At 40.3% G+C, this 22,275-nt stretch overlaps 1 protein-coding gene across 1 annotated transcript in view; it reads left to right on the top strand.

Moving 5' to 3' along the window:
• Positions 1-22,275, top strand: part of Dgki (diacylglycerol kinase iota) — a 318,581-nt gene that overhangs the window by 105,747 nt on the left and 190,559 nt on the right. The window contains exons 13-17 of the mRNA XM_017795687.1: positions 3,484-3,597; positions 5,927-6,064; positions 8,398-8,476; positions 20,032-20,087; positions 21,412-21,474. Coding sequence (XP_017651176.1) covers positions 3,484-3,597; positions 5,927-6,064; positions 8,398-8,476; positions 20,032-20,087; positions 21,412-21,474 — 450 coding nt within the window. The remainder of the gene's footprint in view (positions 1-3,483; positions 3,598-5,926; positions 6,065-8,397; positions 8,477-20,031; positions 20,088-21,411; positions 21,475-22,275) is intronic.

The following is a 22,275-nucleotide window of genomic DNA, read 5'->3' as shown; positions in this document are numbered from 1 at the left end:
TCACCTATGCTTTTGCAGCTTCTTTGCATTTTGTGGCTAATCTTCTTCCTTTTCCAGCTCCTTCAGTGTGAGCCTTCCTTGTCAAGTGAGGAGAATTTTTCTTTGTAGGCTCCTGTTCAGAGAAATTATTTGATTTTTTTCACTTTCTATCTCTATCATTTCAAGTTTTTTTTTTTTCAAAGCTTTCAGACCAGAACTAAATTTTCTGTAGGGGCTAAGGCACCCAGGCTGGAAAGACATCACTGAGTGTGTGTGAGGGTAGACCAACCTTTTATCAAAGAGAGGCACTGTCAACTTCTTTTAGCCGTAGCCAGCCACCATTCTGGGGGCCATGGCCTCACACTGTGCCCACCTACACTCTGTTCCAGGTCTGTTCTTCCTTGCCAAAAGGCTGCCTACTGCCAGTACAGCCTCCTACCGGCAGGGGGGCACACTTTTATTCCTCGTAGGTGGAAGCTTACCCTGTTCCTTGGGAGACCAGGAATTGGGCTGCTCTAAGCCTTTACCCTAGCTTGTGTTTTGTTTCTGTCATTGCTGTGTATAGAGTAAAATAGATTGTTAAAAGTGTGAACTCATACATAAGGATTATCCTACCAAGGAAACAGTCTAACTAAAAAGAGAACAGAAGTCCAACTTAAAACTACATACCATAACCTGGGCTAGCTCGGGAATCCAGATAGAGAGTGAGTATCCCTCTCAGAGAAGTTTTGGAGAAACCCTCTTTTTCTTTCTCTTGATCAATGTGGAATTAGATTCTGTAAGTTGCATGATATGTCTCCGAATCTGGCTCCTCTCGGGGCTGTTTGTCTGTAGTTAGCAATCCCTGAGCGTTGTGCTTCTGAATGCTGTTCCACCGTTAGTGACCTTCAGCCCCCTTCCTGCAGCTTACTGGAGTGCTCACTGTTGGCTGCTTTCCGCAGCGCTCCAGTGGGGTCCAGAACAGACAACAGAGCTGATTCAACATTCCACAGTTTTGTTTTCTTTTCCTTGAACAGTAAACTTCACCGGCAGTAGGTATAAAAGAAATTATACAGAAATTGGGATCACAGTTGATGGATGGTCTGTGAGTACTTTTGGCTACATCAGACCTGTATCTTTGGTCAATCACATTTAGTGAATGCTATAGTATTCCTTTCTAGAAAGTGAATGTGACTTTGGGCTTCATTGGTAGATGGCCAAGGGAGTCATTTTAGAGGAGAAAGGATTTTATTATTTTGTTTTACTTATTTTTATTTTGTGTGTATGAGTGTTTTGCCTGCATGTATATAAGTGCACCATATGCAGGGAATGCCCATGCAGGTCAGAAGAGGGCATTAGCTTCCTTGGAACTGAAGTTACAAGTGTGGTTGTTAGATGCCATATGGGTGCGGGAAACTGAATCCAGGTCCTCTGAAAGAGGAGCCAGTGCTCTTAGCCGCTGGCTGAGCCATCTCTCCAGCCCCAAGAAAGGATTTTATGTGAAGGCAAAGGTCATGTCATTTTACTCCGCCCTTCATTCACTGTGAAGAAAACGGTGAGGTCTTTCTGCTCCTAGAAAAGAACATCATTGAGAACAATCTGCGAGTTGTCTGAACCGGATTCAATCCCTTTTTGTTCTGTACCTTTTTCTTTTTCTGAGGTAGGGCTTTCTCTCACTCTGTTGCCCCAGCTGGTCTTGAACTCATGAGCTTAAGCAATCCTCCCTGCCCCAGCTTCCTGGTAGCTGGGATTACAGATGTATGCTATCACACTTGGCTTTGATTTAGGAAGCTCTAAGATTTTTCCAGCTTCAGAGATCACAAAATCACATGCTCCTGCCACTGATGCTTAGCAAGTAATCTACCGTTGAATCTCATCCCCAAACCCTTATTTTATTTTATTTTTGAGACAAGTCCTTGTTAAATTGCTCAGACTACCCTCACTTCCTGCCCCCCTCACCAAGCCCCTCGAGTAGTTGGGGTTATAGGCACGTACCACAATGCCCATTGTGTTTACTTCTTTGTGAAAACATCTAACTCTACAGTAGTGAAGACAGACCCTTGATATTAGTCATGCCTAATTCCGAAGGCCAGTTCTACTGTATAAAAACAGTGTGATACTGATGTTGCTTAACCTTCCAAGTCTCAGTTGCTTTATAAAGTGGAAATTAAAATTAAATTATCTTATAGTTTTTTATAGTAACATATATTAACTCTACAAAATGGTTTCATCGTGACATTTTGAAGCTTAATAAAGTAATTTATTAAAGGATTTTGCTCAGGGTAGCATGTGAATTGAAATCAGTATGCCCTCTTTTATGATTATGAACTCTGAGAACAGTTATTCTGTTTTATCTAACTTAGCTTAGTTCACTAATCTCTTTATTTCAATGACTCTGTTCTGTTGTGTATATAGTTGATAGTATTCATTAAATGTACTGTTATACTGTTTTTAAAAATCGTGGCGTTCCTACGAGGGTAGATTGAATACATGTTCCTATTTTGTCCAGTTCTTCAAGGAAAGGAAGAGCGAGATGACAGAGCAGATTTGTCAGAGAATAGGCAAAGAATCTGTAATTCATACTAAAATATTTTTCTAAATTTGGGATAACATTGGTTAATGTCCAAAGGGGAGAATCAAACAAAGCCTTTAAAGTAATCTCCTTTTGACATTCGTAGTTCTTCTGTGTAAGCTATGGCTATAGAGTTCTTAGAGGACAACTCTGGTCTCCTCTGGAACACTGGTCTCATGTGACATCGTAAAGATCTGCAAGTTTCTTTTTGTTACTTTTAGGTTTGGAGTCATTTTTCTGAATTGTTGTTATATGACTATATCTAGAGCACTATTTATCTTTAGAAAAAGATTAAATGGGCAATGTGATTCTATTGTATATTCTGCCTAAACTTATATTAGACCACATAATTCTATTCTCATAGTGACTCATTAAGGACAATTTAGGGATAGTTAGGAAAATACTACTAATTTCCAAAATGATGCTATGGAGGCTAACCACTTAATGAGTGCCTACGTGGGCCTTGGATAAGGTTAAAGTCTTTATTTATATTTCAATTTAATCTGTAAATGGTCTTGTAAGGTGGGCATCATTATCTCATTTGGAAAATGAGGCACGTAAGTCTCCATCAAGTTAAGTAATTAAGGTTGTGCAGTCCGTATGAGCCAGCATGGAAATTCAGTCTGATTCCAAGTCCTGTGTTCTCTCTCATACCCAGTTATATGACATTCTTAAATCTTAAACTCCCTAAATTTTCAAGTACACCTCTAGCCAAGTATATGAATGGATCTCATTTTGCTTATATGGCAAAGCACGCATAAAATGGTCTTTTTCCTATTAATGGGCTGACCATTTTGAAACCATCGAAGGTAAGTCGGCTTTCTGTTCCCTGCTCACTGCATTAAAACATGTTTTAAGGAACTATAAAAGCATTCTGGCTCCTCCTGTGGAACTGCCTTCTTTGTGACTTATTGTCTTTCTTTTCTCTCTTCTGATCCCCGATGTGTCTGTAGGTGGGCTGGATCCTCTCCATCCTGGACGAGCTGCAGCTGAGTCCACAGCCTCCTGTGGGGGTGCTTCCTCTAGGGACAGGGAATGACCTGGCTCGGACACTCAACTGGGGAGGGGTAAGATGTTTTCTTGGAGAAGGTCACCCCTGCCATGGAGGGACAAACTGCACCCCAGATCACTCTGTGCTCATGGGAGGTTCTGATCAAAGGCAGTATACTGCTGCTGCCCAGGAAATAAGTTAAGAGGTGGGAATCAAAGTGCCTGATTTTATTTGTAGTTTCTTCAGTTTAAACTTAGAATCAGCCAGGGAAGGGGAAGTTTAGTATGAGAAAAACATGTGGTTAGTACACAGATGGAGTGCTTGTTGAGGTAGACACCGGAACACAGTGGGTGGGTTGGTCTCAAGTTTTCATATAAAACAGTCTTGCAAATTTGAATTCATCCCGACCCTCAACCCTGGCCAGAATTGCAAATCTGGTTTAAATGAAGACCTTTCACTACGTCCTTTGAGCATTTGGTTTTTCTGATCAGTGTTATTGTGATTTTGAAAATGTAGATGTCCTATTGCCCTTTCCAATGGGGGGAGCATCTTCTAATAGATGTAGAGGAAGCAATTCTCCAGTCACTAACTAGCCACTTATGCATTTGTTAATTTTATTGTACTAAGATATATAAAGCCACAAGCTACTAACATGCCTAGCTGAGGATCTGTTGGCATTTAATGGCTGCTGGTGGCCAGGGTGGGCAGGTCGTAGTTCTCTTCAGTGGTATAGACACAGTAGGTTACCCATATGTTAGTTAATAACATTGCAGCCATGTTCATGCAAGCAACCCTAATGAAATTCAGTGGGCCATAAAAATGACATGAAATAGACGGGGACTTGTTGGATAGAAGGAAAAGTCCAGAGGAAGTTGGAGAGTGGTGTGAGAGAATAGTTAAATACATGCATGAAAATGTCAACACATTTAAAAGTATTTTATTTATTATTTTGTGTGTATGAGTGTATTACCTGCGTGTATGTAAGTGTACCCGTGTCACCCAAAGCTGCGGAGGTCAGAAGAGGGCTTTGGATTCCCCTGGAACTGGAGTTAAGGACGGTTCATAGCCTCCATGTGGGTGCTGGGAATCAAACCCGGGTCCTCTGCAAGAGCAGTCAGTGCTCTTAATTGCTGAGCCATCTCTCCAGCCCCCAAGAACACATTTTGAAAGCTTAAATCCTAGCATTTCTAGACTTATCAACTTTTAAATCTCCTCTTACTCCACTGTTGTCTAACCTCCATTTCAAATGAAAATGATCATCAGATGTACAACAGATATTAATGTGTCCTTTGGGTGAATTAGCCTTTCATAGGTTTTTGTTGTTATCCCTCCCTCCCTCCCTCCCTCCCTCCCTCCCTCCCTCTCTCCCTCTCTCTCCTCTCTCTTTCTTTTTTGGTCTTTTTTGAGACAGGGTCTCCCTGTAGTCCCAGGCAACCTGGAGCTTACTACATAGACCAGGCTGACCTTGAACTCACAGAGATCTGGCTGCCTACTGAGGGCTGGGATTAAAGCCTGTGCCACCACCAATATGCCTGGCTCCTCTTTCTTTTTTTAGTAGGCAGTAAACAAATAAATATATTTACATGAAGCAACTAGGAATTATTAGTATTAATTTCCCATGTCCAAATCCAGTATGTGACTATCTTGAATAACCATAATACAAATAACAGATCCTCAAGGAGAAAGTAACGCCCCAGCAGCCACAGCCTAGCTCCTCAGGCTGACTTGCCTGGTGGGGTCCTGGATGGATGGTGTCTTAACATATGATCAACCATTGAAGAATGAGATGGAATGCTAATAGGAGCAAGTTGCCGATCAGAAGCCTGCCTTGGTGCTTCCTCTCTCTTTCATATACATTGGGTCTTTGCACTCTGCTCAGTTCCTCTACTCAGTGGCATGAGAGTCTTGTTTTCGCCTCCAGTAAAAGCAACCATTCAGCATGGCCGGCAGCGACTACTGGTTCTTGGAGCCAACAAGTTATTCCTCAGCTCAAACCAGTCAAAGCTAGTGTTGTTACATGACTTTTTGTAAGCATTGTCTTTTAAAAATACTTTGTTTATTAATTTTATTTTACGTAGGAGTGTTTTGCCTGCATGTACGTAAGTGCATGTACGTAAAGCATCTGATACCCTGAAACTGGAGTTAAGGATGACTGTTTGTTGCCATGTGGGTGCTGGGAACCGAACCCAGGTCCTCTGCAAGAGCAACTAGTGCTCTTTACTGCTGAGTCATCTCTCTAGCCGGGTAATCATTATCTTTAAAATATCTGAGAAAAACAGTTCATTCCTCAGCCCTGCTAGTTTAAAACCAGAACTATGGTAGGACTTGTCTGCTCCTTGTGGTAGTGCTGGCTACATGGCTTTCTAATCCACATAGCCAGGGTTTGTGCTTTGATTCTGTTCTAGGGCTACACTGATGAACCTGTTTCTAAGATCCTGTGCCAGGTAGAAGATGGGACCATTGTTCAGCTAGATCGCTGGAACCTCCATGTGGAGAGAAACCCAGACTTGCCTCCAGAGGAGCTTGAAGATGGCGTGTGTAAGGTTAGACAGTTCTTCCTTCAGCAGAATGGAGCCCTGGACATCTGCCTGAGCCATAGGCTACACATCCCTGGCTATAGAGTCACCGACTGGTTCCTTCTATAAGATAACAGGATAGCTTTGAGTTTCTGGCTCCTAGAGCCATGAGTATAATGCCACTACCCTCAGATCCTCCCCCATAGACCCCAGAACTCAGGTTTCAGGTTTCCAAGCTCAGGGAGCTGTTCTCTGTCTTCAGCTCCACACTGGAAAAGGATGTAAACATTTATTAACCTTTCAAGTGAGCTGTAAACAGCCTACGAGAAGATGGAGTGAGTATGTGTATGTTCCCAGGCATTAGGCACATGACTTTTCAGTAGGAGGGAAGCCTTAGAAATTTCTGGCCTGACATCCAATATCCCTTTGTAGCAGGTATGTAACTAAGCCATTGCCTCATCTGCTTGGGACTTGAAATTGCCTAAAGAAATACTTGGTCTTGGTCTTTTCTTCCAATGTCTGAAATATTTCAAACTAAAACCAAACTGAAGGTCATAGGTGTAAACAAGCCTCACTTCAGTACTCAATTCTGAATTCTGACCTGGATTTCTGACAACTGTGATAGGTCCTGGTAGAATCTCTCTCAATACAACTCTCCACTTTTCTTCTGTGGTAGCGTTCCTGTATTTTTGTAGGCTTGAGAAGCCAGTTTAGTAGAATGCAGGTTGTGAGTCCCTCTCTCCAAAGATTCTGTGTGAGGAAGGAGATACAGAGATAAGGCGGAGGCGTCTGCACTTCAGGTAGCCTCTTTGCTGTTTTGAGCCAATCCATTGTTGGAGGCCAAGTACCAAGTTCACTATGATCCTGACTAATTGTGAAAGATGCTCAGATTTCTTGTTTGACTAAACTATTTGGCTAAAATGTTTCTCCCCATCTTCATTGTTTTTTTTTTTTTTCACCTAAACTCTCATTCTGAAATTAAATTTCTATTAGACATCATGATTGTTCATATGAATTTGAGTTTACGGCTGAATATTGTTTAGACATAAAGGTATGTGATATGTTTAACTTATGTCTTTACTTATAGAAATTGAATAGAAAACAGCTAAAGTAGAGGCAGCATATGGAAATTTTCAAGTCATATGCCTACTAAATTTGGATTGGCTAGGCCTACCACTGAATTCTTTTCCCAACAGCTTAAGCAATGGAAAGACATGTAGATGCAGCCAGGGAACGTCGATCTAGATAAATAAGGGCGTTTGGAAGTGGATTTTTGAGACGTGTAGGAAATTGGGGCACATTTTCTTGGAAAACGTGAATAACTTAAAAATAGAGTAAATTGGGATGTTATTCAGGGGCTGGTGACCAGATGTTTCCCTTAGCTGTCAGTGGATGTTAAGACCTGGGTTAAACCTGAAGCCAGAAGGGTATAAACTGTAAAGGGGAGAACATTTCTGCGCTTTTGGCAAGATCACCACGCTGACTTTACTAGGGCCTGGTATTTTGTTTAAGCGCAGGGACTGGACATTCTCAAGTACGAAGCCAGGAGAGTTGGACGTGGTTTTGGCATTATTGTATACCTTTACTTTCTCTCTCTCCTCTTTAGTTTGTTGAAACTGTAGGCGCCTAGGGCCATTTCTTTCCACCAGAGACCAAAGCAGTGCTTTCTGTCTGCATGGATCACTCTCTTGTATGCCCCCCCCCAATTTCATTTTTTTTCTCTTCATTAGACAATATTGTCCCTCTAGTTCAACAGAAAAATCTTATTGATCAAAGGATATGTGACACACTACAATGAAAGGATTTGATAACTTGAAGAGTCAAGTACTTTTTTCAGATAGCAAGAATTACAGTGTAGGTTGGGGGCATAAATCTAACAATTGTCTGGGAACATTAACTCTCTTAGTTTAACATTTCCCCTGTGTTGTGAGTCACAGAAGAAAATGTGGAAGAACTCTCCTTTCCTTTTTTGCATTTTCTATTGTGCTTTTCTGCATCCATTTTGCCATTTCAATTGAGGATTTTATGGTGCACAATCCTCTCTCTCTCTCTCTCTCTCTCTCTCTCTCTCTCTCTCTCTCTCTCTCTCTCGCATGCACACGTGCGCACACACATATCAAGGACCCAAAGGACTATGGGGGAACAAAACTAGGGCTTATGTGTGCTCTGTGAGGCCGCCATATGAATTCAAGAGCCCCTGTGTCTTGTACATACACATTCTCTGCTGTGAGGTGTGAGGAATTTGTCCCCCACGGGCCACCCCCAGATATGTGCTCTGGTACTTGGTTTTATTTTTCTCTTTCTGGTTAGCTGCCCACAACTTCACCTGTACCTTTGTTCACCTTTGTTCATGCTTTCAGCTTCCTCTGAACGTCTTCAATAATTACTTCAGTCTTGGATTTGATGCCCACGTCACCCTGGAGTTCCATGAATCCCGAGGTGAGGACACCATCCATTTCCATCTCCCCGGGAGGGAGTTTCCAGCAGGTGTTTTGCATGTTCCCTTTTTTTCCACTATCACTTACATGTTTGCGTCGTGCTTCTGTGGTGTTCCATTTTAACCTTCAGGATGACCCTGGTATCTAGATTATAAATAGGGCCCAGATCTAGGTATTCAGGGTCACAGGGAGAGAGACAGAGGTACATTCCAGATGACAGGATGCTAATCTTTAAGATTGACTATCTGTGCTGGGGATCAAGACCACAGCTTTGGACATGGTAGGCAAGCCCTGTAACACTAAGCCTCTTCCCTATTTTCCACTGGAACTTTTGAAATAAATCAACTTCTTAGTTAAAGAGAGGTCTCCTCACTAATTAGGATGTTTTTAACTTCACCAACCACCAGTGAGTGATTGAAGTTTAACACTTCCTAACCAGAGTAGCTGAGAAGTGTTAGGAAAAAATGAAAAAGAAACAAAACAAAACAAAACAGGCATGCTTGTACAACAGAGGGGATACACACAGGTTGCTTAGTTTGAGAGGAAAAAGTCTGATGCTGGTGGGCTAGAGAAGAAGATTCTAGGATCTCCACGAGTCAGACAAGTGTGGATAAGCTGTTTGGTAACTTTAAGTATGAGAAGATACAGGACTGAGATGGGGGTAGGACAGTTTTAAATGATAAATAAGAGGAAATGGCAATTGATGACTGCTGGGGGTGGGGTAGCCACTTTTCTTTGGGACTGTGGCCACTGAGAGCTTGCCCATTCCCCAGTGAATGGTCCTATACTCATGTGCATACACACAGCATTAATTGGACTCAGTGGGTTCTATAAAAGTAAAGGACATGAAATTGGGAAGGAGATGTGCTGGAAAGGGCTAGAGGGGGCAGGTGGTGAGTATGATCAAAATACATTGTATACATGAAAATAAAGATGAAATGGTAAAATACTCCATTCAAATTTTCTTAGCCATTTAGAAGTGAGAAAAGTTAGAATTTTGACTTCTGCTTGGTAACATCAGTAGGCCTTTCTGTCTCTCGATCTCTCTCAACTGCTCTGCCTCTTTTACTCCCTAATAGTATAACTAAACTGTGTGTCTTTGCTTTTGTCTTTTATCTGTAGCTTATGTAAGTACCGAGTTCCTTGTGAATGCATTTATATGTGGCTTAGATAATGCTAGGCTTTAAGCTGTTGAACTTGGGAGAGGAAAGCCATCAGTGAGAAAGTGCTTTTCTTCATTTTCTCAGGCTCTGCAGAGCTTAAGTGGTTTTAAGCCACACAACTTGAAACACAGTATGAAAAACCAGAATCCAAAATTTCAGATTTAGATAATAGACACAGAAAGTTCTAACTCTTATGCATGAGCTAGAAGATTCAGATTGTTAGAATTCAAATATGGCTGAAGCACAAATCTATCAAGTCCATTGCTGAATTCAGCAACTCTGGTAGACTTTGACCTTCATGCTTTGAGGAGATAATGTCTGTGGAGGTCCAAGTCTCTGTCAGATGGGAACAAGACCAATTAAAGAGGGAGTTGTAGTTTGGTCGTCCTCTCTGATTAGCTGGGAAATCACAGGAAGAATGAATGGATTACAAAAGAATCTTATATTTCAAACCAGAAACAGCACCACCCATGCACGTTTCTGCCATAGCCTAGTCACATGATGAGTTATTCAAAGGGACCTCTGTTTATAGCCTGTTTTTCCTCTATCTAGTGAGTATTCATTTGGCCAGCAAACAGGCAGTATCCTTTTTCTTAGCACATTTCTTAGCACATTTTCTCCTTACTGTCTTTAAGATGTTATGAATCTGAACTTCTAAATGCTAAGACCCCCAAGTTCCTTAACAATAGCTGTACAGTAACACAATTATCACCAATACATGAATTTCCCAAAGTGGGCATCCTGGCATGAAAAGAGGCCTAATTGAGTAAGTGGCCCTGAATGAGCTCATTTAAGGGAACCTGATTTTCAGCCCAATTATTCTGAAAGTTATCCTAATGATATTTTCTTGTACCGTCATGAAATTTTTATGCATCAGAGCCAAGAGAACAGGAAGAAATACCACACTACAAAGGAATCAGAAGGTTTGCAAGAGAATTCTTTAGGGAAAGGTGATATTTTTCCTCACTAAGCTACAGGACTAATTTTATAATGAAATATGTAGATATTGCTGTGTATATATATTTATACATATATTAGATATATTTTATTATAAAACAGTTGATGAAAGGACACCAAATGCCAAATATTAATCTTCTAATACTTTATTGCTAAGACTTATGGTGGAAAGATTTTAAATTTATTCTTTGAGATGTTCATACATGTATACAATGTATGTAGATCACATGCATCTTCATTCCTCCCTGTCTCTTCTCCTGGACCCCCAGCACCTCCTCCTCCCACCTACATGTCACCTTTTTTTCCCCCATAATCCATTGAATCTGTGCTGCCCATATGCACACAGTTGTGGGCTGTCTGCTGGAGCATCAGAGGTCAAGGGTCACATATCCAAGAAAATGGACTCTTCCTTTCCCAGCCACCAATAGCAAGGGTCGGGGCTTCATGAACTCCTCTCCCATCTATACTGGAATTTGGACTGGTTTGATCTTGTACAGATAACCCCAGTAGCTGTGAGTTTATGAGTGCATCAGCCCTGTTGTGTCCAGAAGACAGCATTTTACCTCATGTTGTCCCCCAACCCCCACTTCCTTGTTCCTACATTCTTTCTCCTCACTCTTCCCTGAGCCTTGGTGGAGTGGGGAGGAGGGATAATGTAAGTGTAAGTGGTATGAAATGGAACTGCAAACATTTATAAAGTCAGTCTATAATCAACCATGAGGAGTTGATCAGAGATAGTTTTCTTGATTGAGAACAACATATAGTGTTCATGAAGGTGAAATTGAGATAGTGACAAATATCTGTGGTTACGATGCTAGAACTAGATTTTGATGATGCTTCTACACTCTTGACATCTATTAGTATATTCTTTTTACAACTAATAAAAATGATTACCTACATATGGAAAAACTCAAACTATTTTCCTTCGTTCAGCACCACCCCCACCTCCCATTTCTGTTCATATTAATTTTGTCCACATTTTTATCTGACTGTTCAAGAAATCTTAAAGTTAAGCTGTGTAAGAGAAAGAAAGATAAGTAAGGCTACATTTTTACTCAGGATGGAAGTGACTCATTTTTGTTGATAGATGGTGAGTGACCACATGTAATTCAGGCTTCAAATGGTCCCCAGATGCACTCACTTGCAATTCAAGACTTCATAACAAAACTCATATAATTTGCTACAAAATACCTGGAGGGTTACTCAGTCTCATGAGAGCCATTGTGAAAAATCAAACTTGGATTGAATAATGTCAAGAAAATACACTATTCTAAATGGGAATTGTGCCAATTCATCTATATGTAATAGATGATAAATATCAATTGCACAAAGACAAAATTTTAAAAATAATGTAACTGCAGAGAGATTTTGGCATGGATGGAAAAACAGCCCATCAAATAGACAGTTCTTAGCATAACTACTTACATGGTATTTCTTTTAGAAGAGACCATTAAAATCACATTTATTTTTAGAGCAGTTTATTAGAATCATTGCTGTACAGATAGTTTAGAATTACCAGATGAAAGTCAGGGAGTAAGGACAGTCTTAGCATTTTGTTTGACTTTGTAGACGGATAAGAAAGTTGTCTAACAATCTGAGTTTCTATATTTGATTAGAAAGTATACCTCACTTGGTTGGAAAGAAAGTGCTTATCCTTCTCAGAGCAGCCAAATAGTTCCTGTCTAAATTGTTGCTACTGTGTATTTGGCAGTACAATAGTTTGGAAGAGGATTTGGAGATGGAAAGGGGCTGGTCACTTAATTGCCACTTGGAGTATTACCCAGTCGTTACTGCGTTATTTCAGTGCTTGGGGAATGCACTGATAGTATTCCAATACATTAATGTTTATCCATGTTCACAGTGATTGTGCTTATCAGTGACAAACTCAGGTCTCTTTTTCCCAGCAGTATGAATAAGATTGTCACTCTTTGGACATGGATATTAAACACACTAGACTTTTAGTGATGCTTCCATTTTACTACCTCCTTGAAATTACTACTCAGAGGAGTTGAATGTTATGTGGCAAGGTCAAAGAAATGCAATTAGGACTCTGGAGAAAGGAATATTTAAATTTGATTTAGGATTTACTACTTTCACCAAAGATTTGGAGACACACAGATCAGTGTGTTTCAAGGGATTATGAATGTTTTATGATTCGTGTCACAGAAAATAGATGTCCTTTAAGAGGGTGATATGTGCAGTGGTTTGCTTCATTTCAACATTGCTGAAGATGATGCTGAGCATCCTACATGCCTCTGGTCTAGACAGTGCAGCTTAAGCAGTTTGTCCTGGAGAAACCCTCACTGTCTCAAACCTTTCTTCCACCTTGAACTTCTGTGTGAAATCTCCTCATCATTACGAGATACCTTCATCTGGAACACATGATCTTATACATACCTTATGCAGGCAAAGGAACTTGTTAAAACATACTTTATGTCTACCTGATCTGATTTGATTCAACAGAGCTTAGCCTTAGTTGCCTTTCATGACACACTAAAAGAGAAAATCAGCTCACACCTAAAGGTAGAGCAACAGTGAGCCTAGACACTTGTAAACACATCTCCAAAGTGATGTTTTATTTTCATTTTAGTCCTGCCTCCCCTACTCTAACCTTCATGAGGGTAAAAGACTACGTCTTACTCATTTTTGTATTATCAGCTCATAGTCCAGGGGGGGGTCTCAAGAAGTTTTTGTTGTAGTGACAAAATGTTTAATTGGAGGATAAGGCCTATGGGTGAAAGATGAGTATCAGCAGAAGGAACATATAGTAAATGTTAGGTTGGTTGTGCAGTCAGTAGATCATATGGGTGTCCAATAGAACTGGTGGAAGAGGAAAGGAATGGGGGCGTTTCCAGAAAGGATAGGGGTAATATGGCTTGGAGAAAGGGGAGAAAAGTGATAGACGTGAGAAGTAAAGTGGGTAAGAGTGAGGAAAGAAAAGTGCAAAAGGCCAAGCCAGCCAGGAGCACGCGTGAAATGAGGAATTACTGTATGGTGATTTCCTATGGTGTTTGAAAATGTCAGCAAAGTGTAGGAAGAGGATAGTGGGGGGTGTATGTGATCACAATGCATTGTACACAATTATACTTGTTATCAAAAATAATTTAAAAATTGTCCTTAGTGGGAGTTGATGCTGTAGGCATAGGTTATGGCTTTTTAAAAATATATCTGGAGGTAGTAAAACTGAAAAGAATGTAAGAGCCAGAGGAAGGAGTGGGGTGTTGAGAAATGCTGCCTTCTGCACATGATAGGACCATTGACTCTTGAACTCATAGCAGCTGTGATTGCTTCTATAAGACCTGCACACAAGATTGGACCCACTGGCCCATTATGGACTGGAGAGAGGTCCACAGGGCCCCATACCTCATGGTTGTTGAAGGAGAGAGAAACATTTTCTTCAGTGCTGTGGCCCATGCTCTTGCTAAAAGCACTCACCTTGCCCTTGTAAACAACCCTAATGAAACTCACTGGGTCAGCAAAACTAAAAGTCAGGAAAGTGGAAGGGGAACTAGTTGGGAAGAGGAAGAGGATCAGTGAGTGTGGGAAGGGAGCAAAACAGGGTAACAGAAAATGAGTATGGTCAAACTGCTGTACACATGTAAGAAAATGTCATGATTAAACCCATTAGTATGTATAATTAATACGTGCTAAATAGAAACACTAAACCTTTAAAAACAGAGCCAGTATCCAGCAGAGAGAGAGTATGGAAGATGCGTGTTATCTTATGTTTAAATTGCATATTGTATAAATGTGCTGTAACATTTATATTTATAAATACCTTCCTAATGTGCCTTAGGCAAGCTGAACTTGTTATGAACCAAGTCAAGAAGCTGAAATGAGAGTCAAGGAAGGCTATGATAATGGCAGACAGATGGGATTTATGTTTGTGTGCCTGAATATATTTGTAACGGTTGCAAGTAGAAAACCTCTAGTCTGAATTGAGTTAGAGATCCTCGCTTGTCAAGACTCAGAATTGGCAAAATGTGCGTATGGATAACGTGAGTGCAAGGCAGTCCAGCTCTAAAAAGCCGGGGGTGTATTGTCTGCTGTGCATCTGTGACTGGCTCATTGTGGTTCTGCCTTTAGCTGTGAGCACATTCTGTCTTTTAGCACATCCTCAAAGGCAGTTTGGGCCAAGATGGACTCTAACCCGACATGTGCACTTACAGCCCGTTTTAAGCAGGCCTTTTAAGATTTCAAGCTGTGACAGTGAAGGAAGCCTTACAGATCTTGATGTCAATTAAGTGTAAGATTCTAAAGGTTCTTTTGAGCCATTATTGGTAAATTTCACATTCTGTAATTTCAGAAATATGGATAAATTCTCCATGGATGCAGTTTTGTGATTCATTTATATGTGTTATTTCAGGGACTGGTCTATTTGTACCCTGGGAGATTTTTTTGCTCATTGATTTTTTTTTTAACTTTTTTATTTGAGGATTTTATACATGAGTATACTGTCATCCTTTCTACTGCCCTCCCTCCTCCGGCTCCTGTGTCTCCCTCAGCCACTCCCTTTCAAAGTCATGACTCTTTCTTCTGTATTTATTTTGTACACACACATACACACACATGCACACACATACATATTCTACCGAGTCCAATTAGTGTTGCCCTTATTTTTATGTTTAGGGCTCACCTCTTAGGATTGGGGTTCTCATCCCTGAAAAAAAAAGAAAAAGAAAAAATATTGCCCCCCCCCAGTAGCTATTAACTGCCTTTATCTCTTCTTTAGAATCACCCATGAACTTTGGCTAATAGACTTTAGAAGATCACATGTTTAGACTATCAGAATGTTGGCACTGGAGAGATGGCTTAGCGGTTAAGAGCACTGACTGCTCTTGCAGTGGACTGGGTTCAGTTCCCAGCACCCACATAGCAGCTAACTACAGTTCAGTCTTTAATGGAGTTCCAGGGGATCCAAAGCCCTCTTCTGACCTCCATGAGCATTGCATGACATGAGTGCACTTACATATATGTAGGCAATACACTCATACACAGAAAAAACAAATAATAAATAAAATAAAACAAATAAAGAATATCAGAATGTTGACCTTTAAATTGTAATAATTGGTTGTTAATAAATCTCTAAATACCTATGAAGATGAACGAATTTGGTGAGTACTCTTTTATGAGCTGGTGTTGCTAGGCCTTTGAGGAATGTGATGTTAGGTGAAAAACAATGGCAGCAAATAGTGTGTTAATAATTTCCTTAACTGTTTACCTTGAGGCCTGGGACTGTCCTCAAGCTCCACAGAGAAAGAAGCATGTTGACAGTTGTATTGAGAACTAACTGACCTTTGAAGTCTTTTGAAGCACTAATGATCATTGAATACACATTTTTGTTGACTGGAAACCTAGAAATGACATATGTGTGGAGCACTACCCACCATGAACGTTTCTATACCCAGCACCAGACCTCTGTATGCAGAAAGCAACATGAACACCATGTGACTCACACTTCTTGCACTACCTGGTTCTTTGAAGACACACTTGTTAAGAAGTCTAGAAGACTAGCTAAATGAGTCTAATTTCTATATGGGGGTTATTAACAAGGGCCTGTAAAGGGGAAAGAGGAATAAAGTTAAATAGAAAGAGTTAATGAATAAATAGTGTTAAAATGCTAATGTATTTTAAGCAGATTCTCTAAAGACTTAGAAGGTAATGGTTTGGTTGAAATAAATGCTTAAAAGGGACTAAAATCTAAGCCTACAAGATTAATCACAGACAACATTAGAATTTCAGGATCCCCAGTCTGATGGTTCTGTATGTAAGGATGGGGTTAATGTATTTAATCAGTTTAATGGATTATACCCAGAACTCCATCATCATTATAAATGGATTATAATGAGTGCTAAATTACTTAGATGCTTTAGTAAGAGTTGGGAGGTTTGAGCTAATGAGATTTAGATAAGATTTTGGGGTTTTATGTTAAGTCTACAATGAGCTGGGGCCCTTGAATAAGGTATTGCATAGGGAGGAATGTGAGTCATGAGGGCTAGGGCATGGACAATGGCAGGTGGATATGGGCCCTCCATGGCAATTGCCATCTGATGTTATGCCTGTGGTTATATTGCCATCGTGACAGAAGAACCTTGTACATGAAAATTAAGTTAACATAGCAGCCTACTTTAAGATCAGAAGAGAATCCTGGACTTTCTGCATGGGCCCAGTATCATCAAATGGAAGTGGAGAGCAGAAGGGGAAATCAGAGAGAGTCTATGTGTGAGAGCTTGACACATTGGCTTTCACTGTGGAGGGAATCAGGAGCTGAAGTGTGCAGACAGAAATTAGGCTCATTAGTGAAAATGAATCCCTGCCAGCAGAGAAGGAGAACTTCAGTTCTGTACACGTTAGGATATGGATTCTGCTAACAGTTTGATTCTGCTAACAGCTTTCCCAGAGCCTCTCTGTGAGGGTCTCACAGTATGCTGCCTAGTCAGATCCTTAGCAGGGGATCCAGAGGAGCTAAGACCAGAATACTGAACGAGCAAATTGTAAGAAAATCAATAGATAATGTCTGAAGTTGCCAGGCTGGTCGTGATTTCTTATGGCAGCAAGAGGAAATGGACAAAGTTACATTGGTGTCCAGATTGAAAACAGCGTACTGCTGGGACAGACTGTGGGTCTTGCTGTCTCATACCCACCTCTTGTGGAGAAGGAGGAGGATACATAACCTAGGAATTCAAGCAATAAATCACAGATGTTTCCAGCAGTGGAGTCAATATTAGCCTTTCTTGAACCTCACCTTTCGTGCTTGCTTTGCGTCGTGTAACTGATACAATTTCCTGAAGAAATGAGTTCTTAAATATCACTGATCCCTTCCCAAATCTTTATTCCTCTTCCTTTCTTGATGCAGTGTAAGGGGATGGAATGGAAGGGTCCACACTCTTTGGTTCTCCTTAAAGGGTATATCATCTCCTACACATGCCCATAAGCACAGAGGGTACCCGGGTCTTCTGAGTGACCAACGGGAATGACTAAGCACAGCTATCCACAGGCCCTCCCTTGTTCTCTCATGGCCTGGCTTCTACAGGAAGTAGTTCAGCTCCAGCAATAAGCTGAAATTCCTTCTTAGTGCTAGCTAACCTGTCTTCCTGGGTCTGATTTTTACTTATCATGTAGTAGATGTAAAAATGGAAAAGAAGTCTTGGAATGTGGCCTATTAAATAGCCAACCTAGAAGTCTATAGTAAACAGGTTCATCCTGGGACTGACAGGATTTCCCTCACAACCTTTCTACTGTGAAGGTCAAAGAATATGGGCAACTACCCAACACATGCCCTTTATGTCTTTCTGACAGCTTTCTGAATATTAGGTATCTTGACAAACCTATTTTAAAGGTTTATTCCTTTGACTCCTATGTAGTTAAATTAGATTTGAGGTGACTGTTTTCATCAAACATGTGCATGAAACCACTAAAAACTCAGTTTATTTCAGAATCTTATTCCATTTGGGGGGGGGTCTTATAGGAAGCAGTCCGTCTGAAGAAAAATAACCTTTCTTTAAAAAAATATTTCTTCTTAGTTTTTAAAAATGTCAAGGATCATAGAAAAACCTTATAGAGATGGGAGTATTTTCCAAACCATAAGTTACAAAGCATATGAATGTTAGCGGTTGGTATCTGATTCACTTAATAGCTGTAGATATCAGTATGCTGCAAAGCTCTGTGCCAGACCTGTGGCTGGCTGACGTTTCCCATTTCTTATAACTTGCTTAGCTAGATTGATTCTTTAAAACCAGAGCCCATGCACTTAAACATGTTGCAAAAGAAGATTCTCATTTTACCTCTGGTTTCACAAAGCAAGAAAGTTGATGCAACTGAAAATGAATATTGAAAGCAGGCTAGTTTGATTTGAAACAGGACAAGGTCATGAAGCTGGAGAGACTTGAGTTTGGTTCCCAGGACCCACATTGGGAGGCTCACAACCACCTGAACTATAGCTCCAGGAGATATGATGCCCTCTTCTGGCCTCTCTGGGCACCCATATGCACACATGGACACACATGTGCACACAGACACACACACACACAAATTGATAACTGATAAATCTTTTAAAACATAGGAGCAACATGTCAATTAGCACTTTAAGAGTTAAACTGAAAATGGCTAATGGTGGTGCCAAGAATGAGAACTCCAGGGTCGGGGTAGGGTTATATTCTTCTTGTTTATCATGCTCTGTAATATTTTTCTGTTTTGTGCATAGGGTTAGAGTACTTGAACAGAACCCTGTTTAGGAAAGCTTTAAATTCAGAAACTATGTAACTGAAGATAGCTGTCAAAAGCCAACTTACAAAGACCCTCTCTTTTCTTATTGGGAAAGTTTGAAATCTTTTACCCAGTTTCTATGTCATATGTAATTATTAGTATAGTCCAATAATCTGGAAAATAATCTAGTAATAATTGGTCCAGGTGTATTTTTTTTTTTTTTTCATGAGGTCCTATATGGTTTGTTAGGACCAATCTGGGCGAGTGAACCCTTCCCTACCTTTCCTCATTTAGACAGTGGGAACTCTCATTCACAGGCAGCACTGCGAGCTGGAGAGTTTTACCTGGTCTGCCTGCTATCTAGGGAAAAAGAGCTAACCCTAGGAAGAAATTGACTAGTGCATGGCGTACAGAGAGAAGGCTAAGTGTAGACCACAGTTCTGTGAAACCTTAGGATTTTATTAGAGGGAAACATAGGTGGAAATAATATTTCATGTAGAGATTTATAAACCCCTTAATTCCTATGAAAATTCTCCCTCCCTCCCTCTTCCTTCTCTGTCCCCCTGTCTCTTTCCTTCCCCTTCCCCCGCCTTCCCTCCTCCTCCCTTTACTGTCCTGTCCTTCCACTAAAACATACAATTTATAGGGACTATCACAAGCAAGAGAGTAGAGGGAGTTTAGAACTTTTTCAAAGTGTAAAAACAAATCATCTATTAATGTTTACTCAGATCCTCATGTTTAATTACATTTGGAAGCTGCACACAGGCTTTATAGAAGCCAATCCCTAATAGAAGTTAGAGAGAAAAATCACACGCCAAGATTTCTTACCGCCTTTCTTTATCTATTCTTGTCTCAAATCCCTCCAGCCATCTGATTCAAAAAGAGTCCAAAGAGTCTCAATTTTTGACATCACAAGCATAACTGGGAGCTTGTCAAACCACAGTTCCTAGACCGCACGCTTAGGCGTTCTTATTCAGCAGGGCCCAGTGATTAGCACTGTCACACCTTCCCCATTTACTCCAATGCTGCCCATTTGGAGCTAAACTTTTGTAACACTCAACAGCTTTACCCGTGTCACTGGGCCACTGTAGCAACTGCTCTGTAACCGAGGGAAAGGTAACAGTAGAGCTTTTGGATCTAGTAGGTCTGTAGGGTAGAAGCTGGGCTAGAGAATAAGACTGTTAATCTTTAATAAGGACCATATAACAAAGCTACCTCTCCTCTTTCACAGAAGCAAACCCAGAGAAATTCAATAGTCGTTTTCGAAATAAAATGTTCTATGCAGGGGTAAGTATGTATTCCATTTTATAATGATTACATATTTGGTAACAACTCACTATTTAAAAAACTAGCCACATTAAAATTAGCAGAGCACACCTCAGACATTTATATCTGTGTTTATATGGAGTTACTGTTACATATCTTCATTAAAGAATGAACGTGAGGGTATGGTTTTTTTGTTGTTGTTGTTTTGTTTTTTTGTTTTTCAATGAGTTGTCCGCCAGGCAATTGGTGTTTACCATGCTTGAATTTTAAGGCTCCTAGTTGCCACAAAGGTAGATGACTTTCAGGGAGTGTTGTGAAGCAGATACCAAAGCCCGTGAAGGAAATGGGAAGAGTAGACAGATTGGAGAAAAATACAGGCATTTTTACATAGTATGATCTTAGTTATTTTTTCTTGTTGCTGTGATAAAATGCCCTGACCAAAACAGCTGTAGGGAGAAGGGATTCTTTGAGATTACAATTCCAGGTTACAGTCCATCATTGCAAGGAAATCAATGCAGTAGAAAATGAAAACAATGTAGTCGTAGTACATCCGTCATCAAGAACAGAGAGCAGTGAGTTAATATTAACATGCTGGTGCTCAGCTCTCTCTCTTCACTCTTAAACAGCCCAGGATCCCCTGCCCAGGGTATGGTGCCACTTGCAGTTCACTGGGTGAATTTTCCCACTACTCTAAATAACCTCCCATAGACATGCCCACAGGCCAACCTAATCTAGAGGAGCCCTCATTGAGACTCCTTCCCAGGTTCCTCTAGATTGTGACCAGTTGACAGTACTGACTATTGCAGACAGTCTTAGAATAGAAGAGTTTTCAGCAGAGTCTGTACCCATTGACTTTGAAATGGGAAGGTGTCTATGGAAGTATATCTGTGAGACCAAAGGAGGACCTTTCTTTGCTTTTCATGGATATCCCCGGGAATGAATATGGATGAAACAGAAAACATCCAAAGTATCAACAAAGTGCAGTTTAAATTGATGGCTCTGGATCGGAGGAGTTAAAATAAAAAGGGACTATAGAACTATCCTAGCATTGGATGGGCAGGTAGCAAGTTCAGGAAGGAATCTCAGAATAAATTCTTCAGAGTGACTCTGAATTATTCACTTGTTACCCTCCTCTGTAATCTAAAATTTTATTATAGTTTGAAAACAGAGGAAGATTTCAATGTGATAAGGACACTGTGCTACCATACCTTGGATTCAGTCACTGGAGAACATGTTATATATTTTTGATAATACAGAGTCATGGGGACCTGTCTGTCAGGTTGAAGCAAGGATTTGGGGCAATCGTGTAACTAAGAATCTTTTTCTTTTTTCACGTGTGGTCTAGGCAGCTTTTTCTGATTTCCTTCAGAGAAGTTCTAGAGATCTATCCAAACATGTTAAAGTTGTCGTGAGTATTGACTATACAGATTCATTTCATTTGCATGTGAATATGAATGTCCCACTACACCTCCCAAATGCAGCTTTATGTAGAAGGTAATCACTGGGCTGCATACAAGTTTCAGTACATTTAGTGGAGCTCATTCAACCAACACCTATGTGTTCTTATCCTGTGTTAGGCTCTGTCTTAGTTGCTGGGAATGAAGCAAAAGAAAGACTAGATTTACTCCTGGAGAAACTCACAATGCACTCATGGCAGGCATGTAAATCATTACAGACAAACAGACTAAGTGTTATTCAACCATCTCCACAAAATAGTGGTGGACCAAGAGGAATCATAACTCTGATTAGAATGGATTCCAATAGATCTTCATTGAAGAAACAGTGTAAACAGCGTAAATGGATACTTAGCTAACAAACACCTTTATTCTGGGGCTATCTGGAGGCATCTACATTTTAGAGCAATAAATTATTATTATTTTATCCTGACCACTCTCCAGCCTGGTCAAGGCACATCATCGCAGAATGGATATTTTCCTGCTATTTTTTTTTTAAGTCGCTATCCCAGGTAATACCTCCTTTGGAGACAAGGGAGAGAGAAATTCATCTTTCTTTAGGTGGTACCTTTCTGATACAGCATAAAATTAATTAAGAAAGATGGTTTCTTAGAATAACAAAATTTATGAAGAAGATAATATGGTCTAGTTTTACATAGTTTTAAGAATAAATTAAAATGAGACTGAAGGTGGAAATTACACATATGGAGAAGTTAGGGAACAATAGCAATGTTTGGATTGATCAGGATAGGGAA

The sequence above is a fragment of the Nannospalax galili genome, unplaced genomic scaffold (assembly GCF_000622305.1).
Source record: "Nannospalax galili isolate Female #2095 unplaced genomic scaffold, S.galili_v1.0 scaffold307, whole genome shotgun sequence".
In the NCBI taxonomy this organism is placed as follows: Eukaryota; Metazoa; Chordata; class Mammalia; order Rodentia; family Spalacidae; genus Nannospalax; species Nannospalax galili.
The sequence above is the reverse complement of the archived record's forward strand: the minus strand, read 5'-3'. Positions and strand labels throughout refer to the sequence as shown.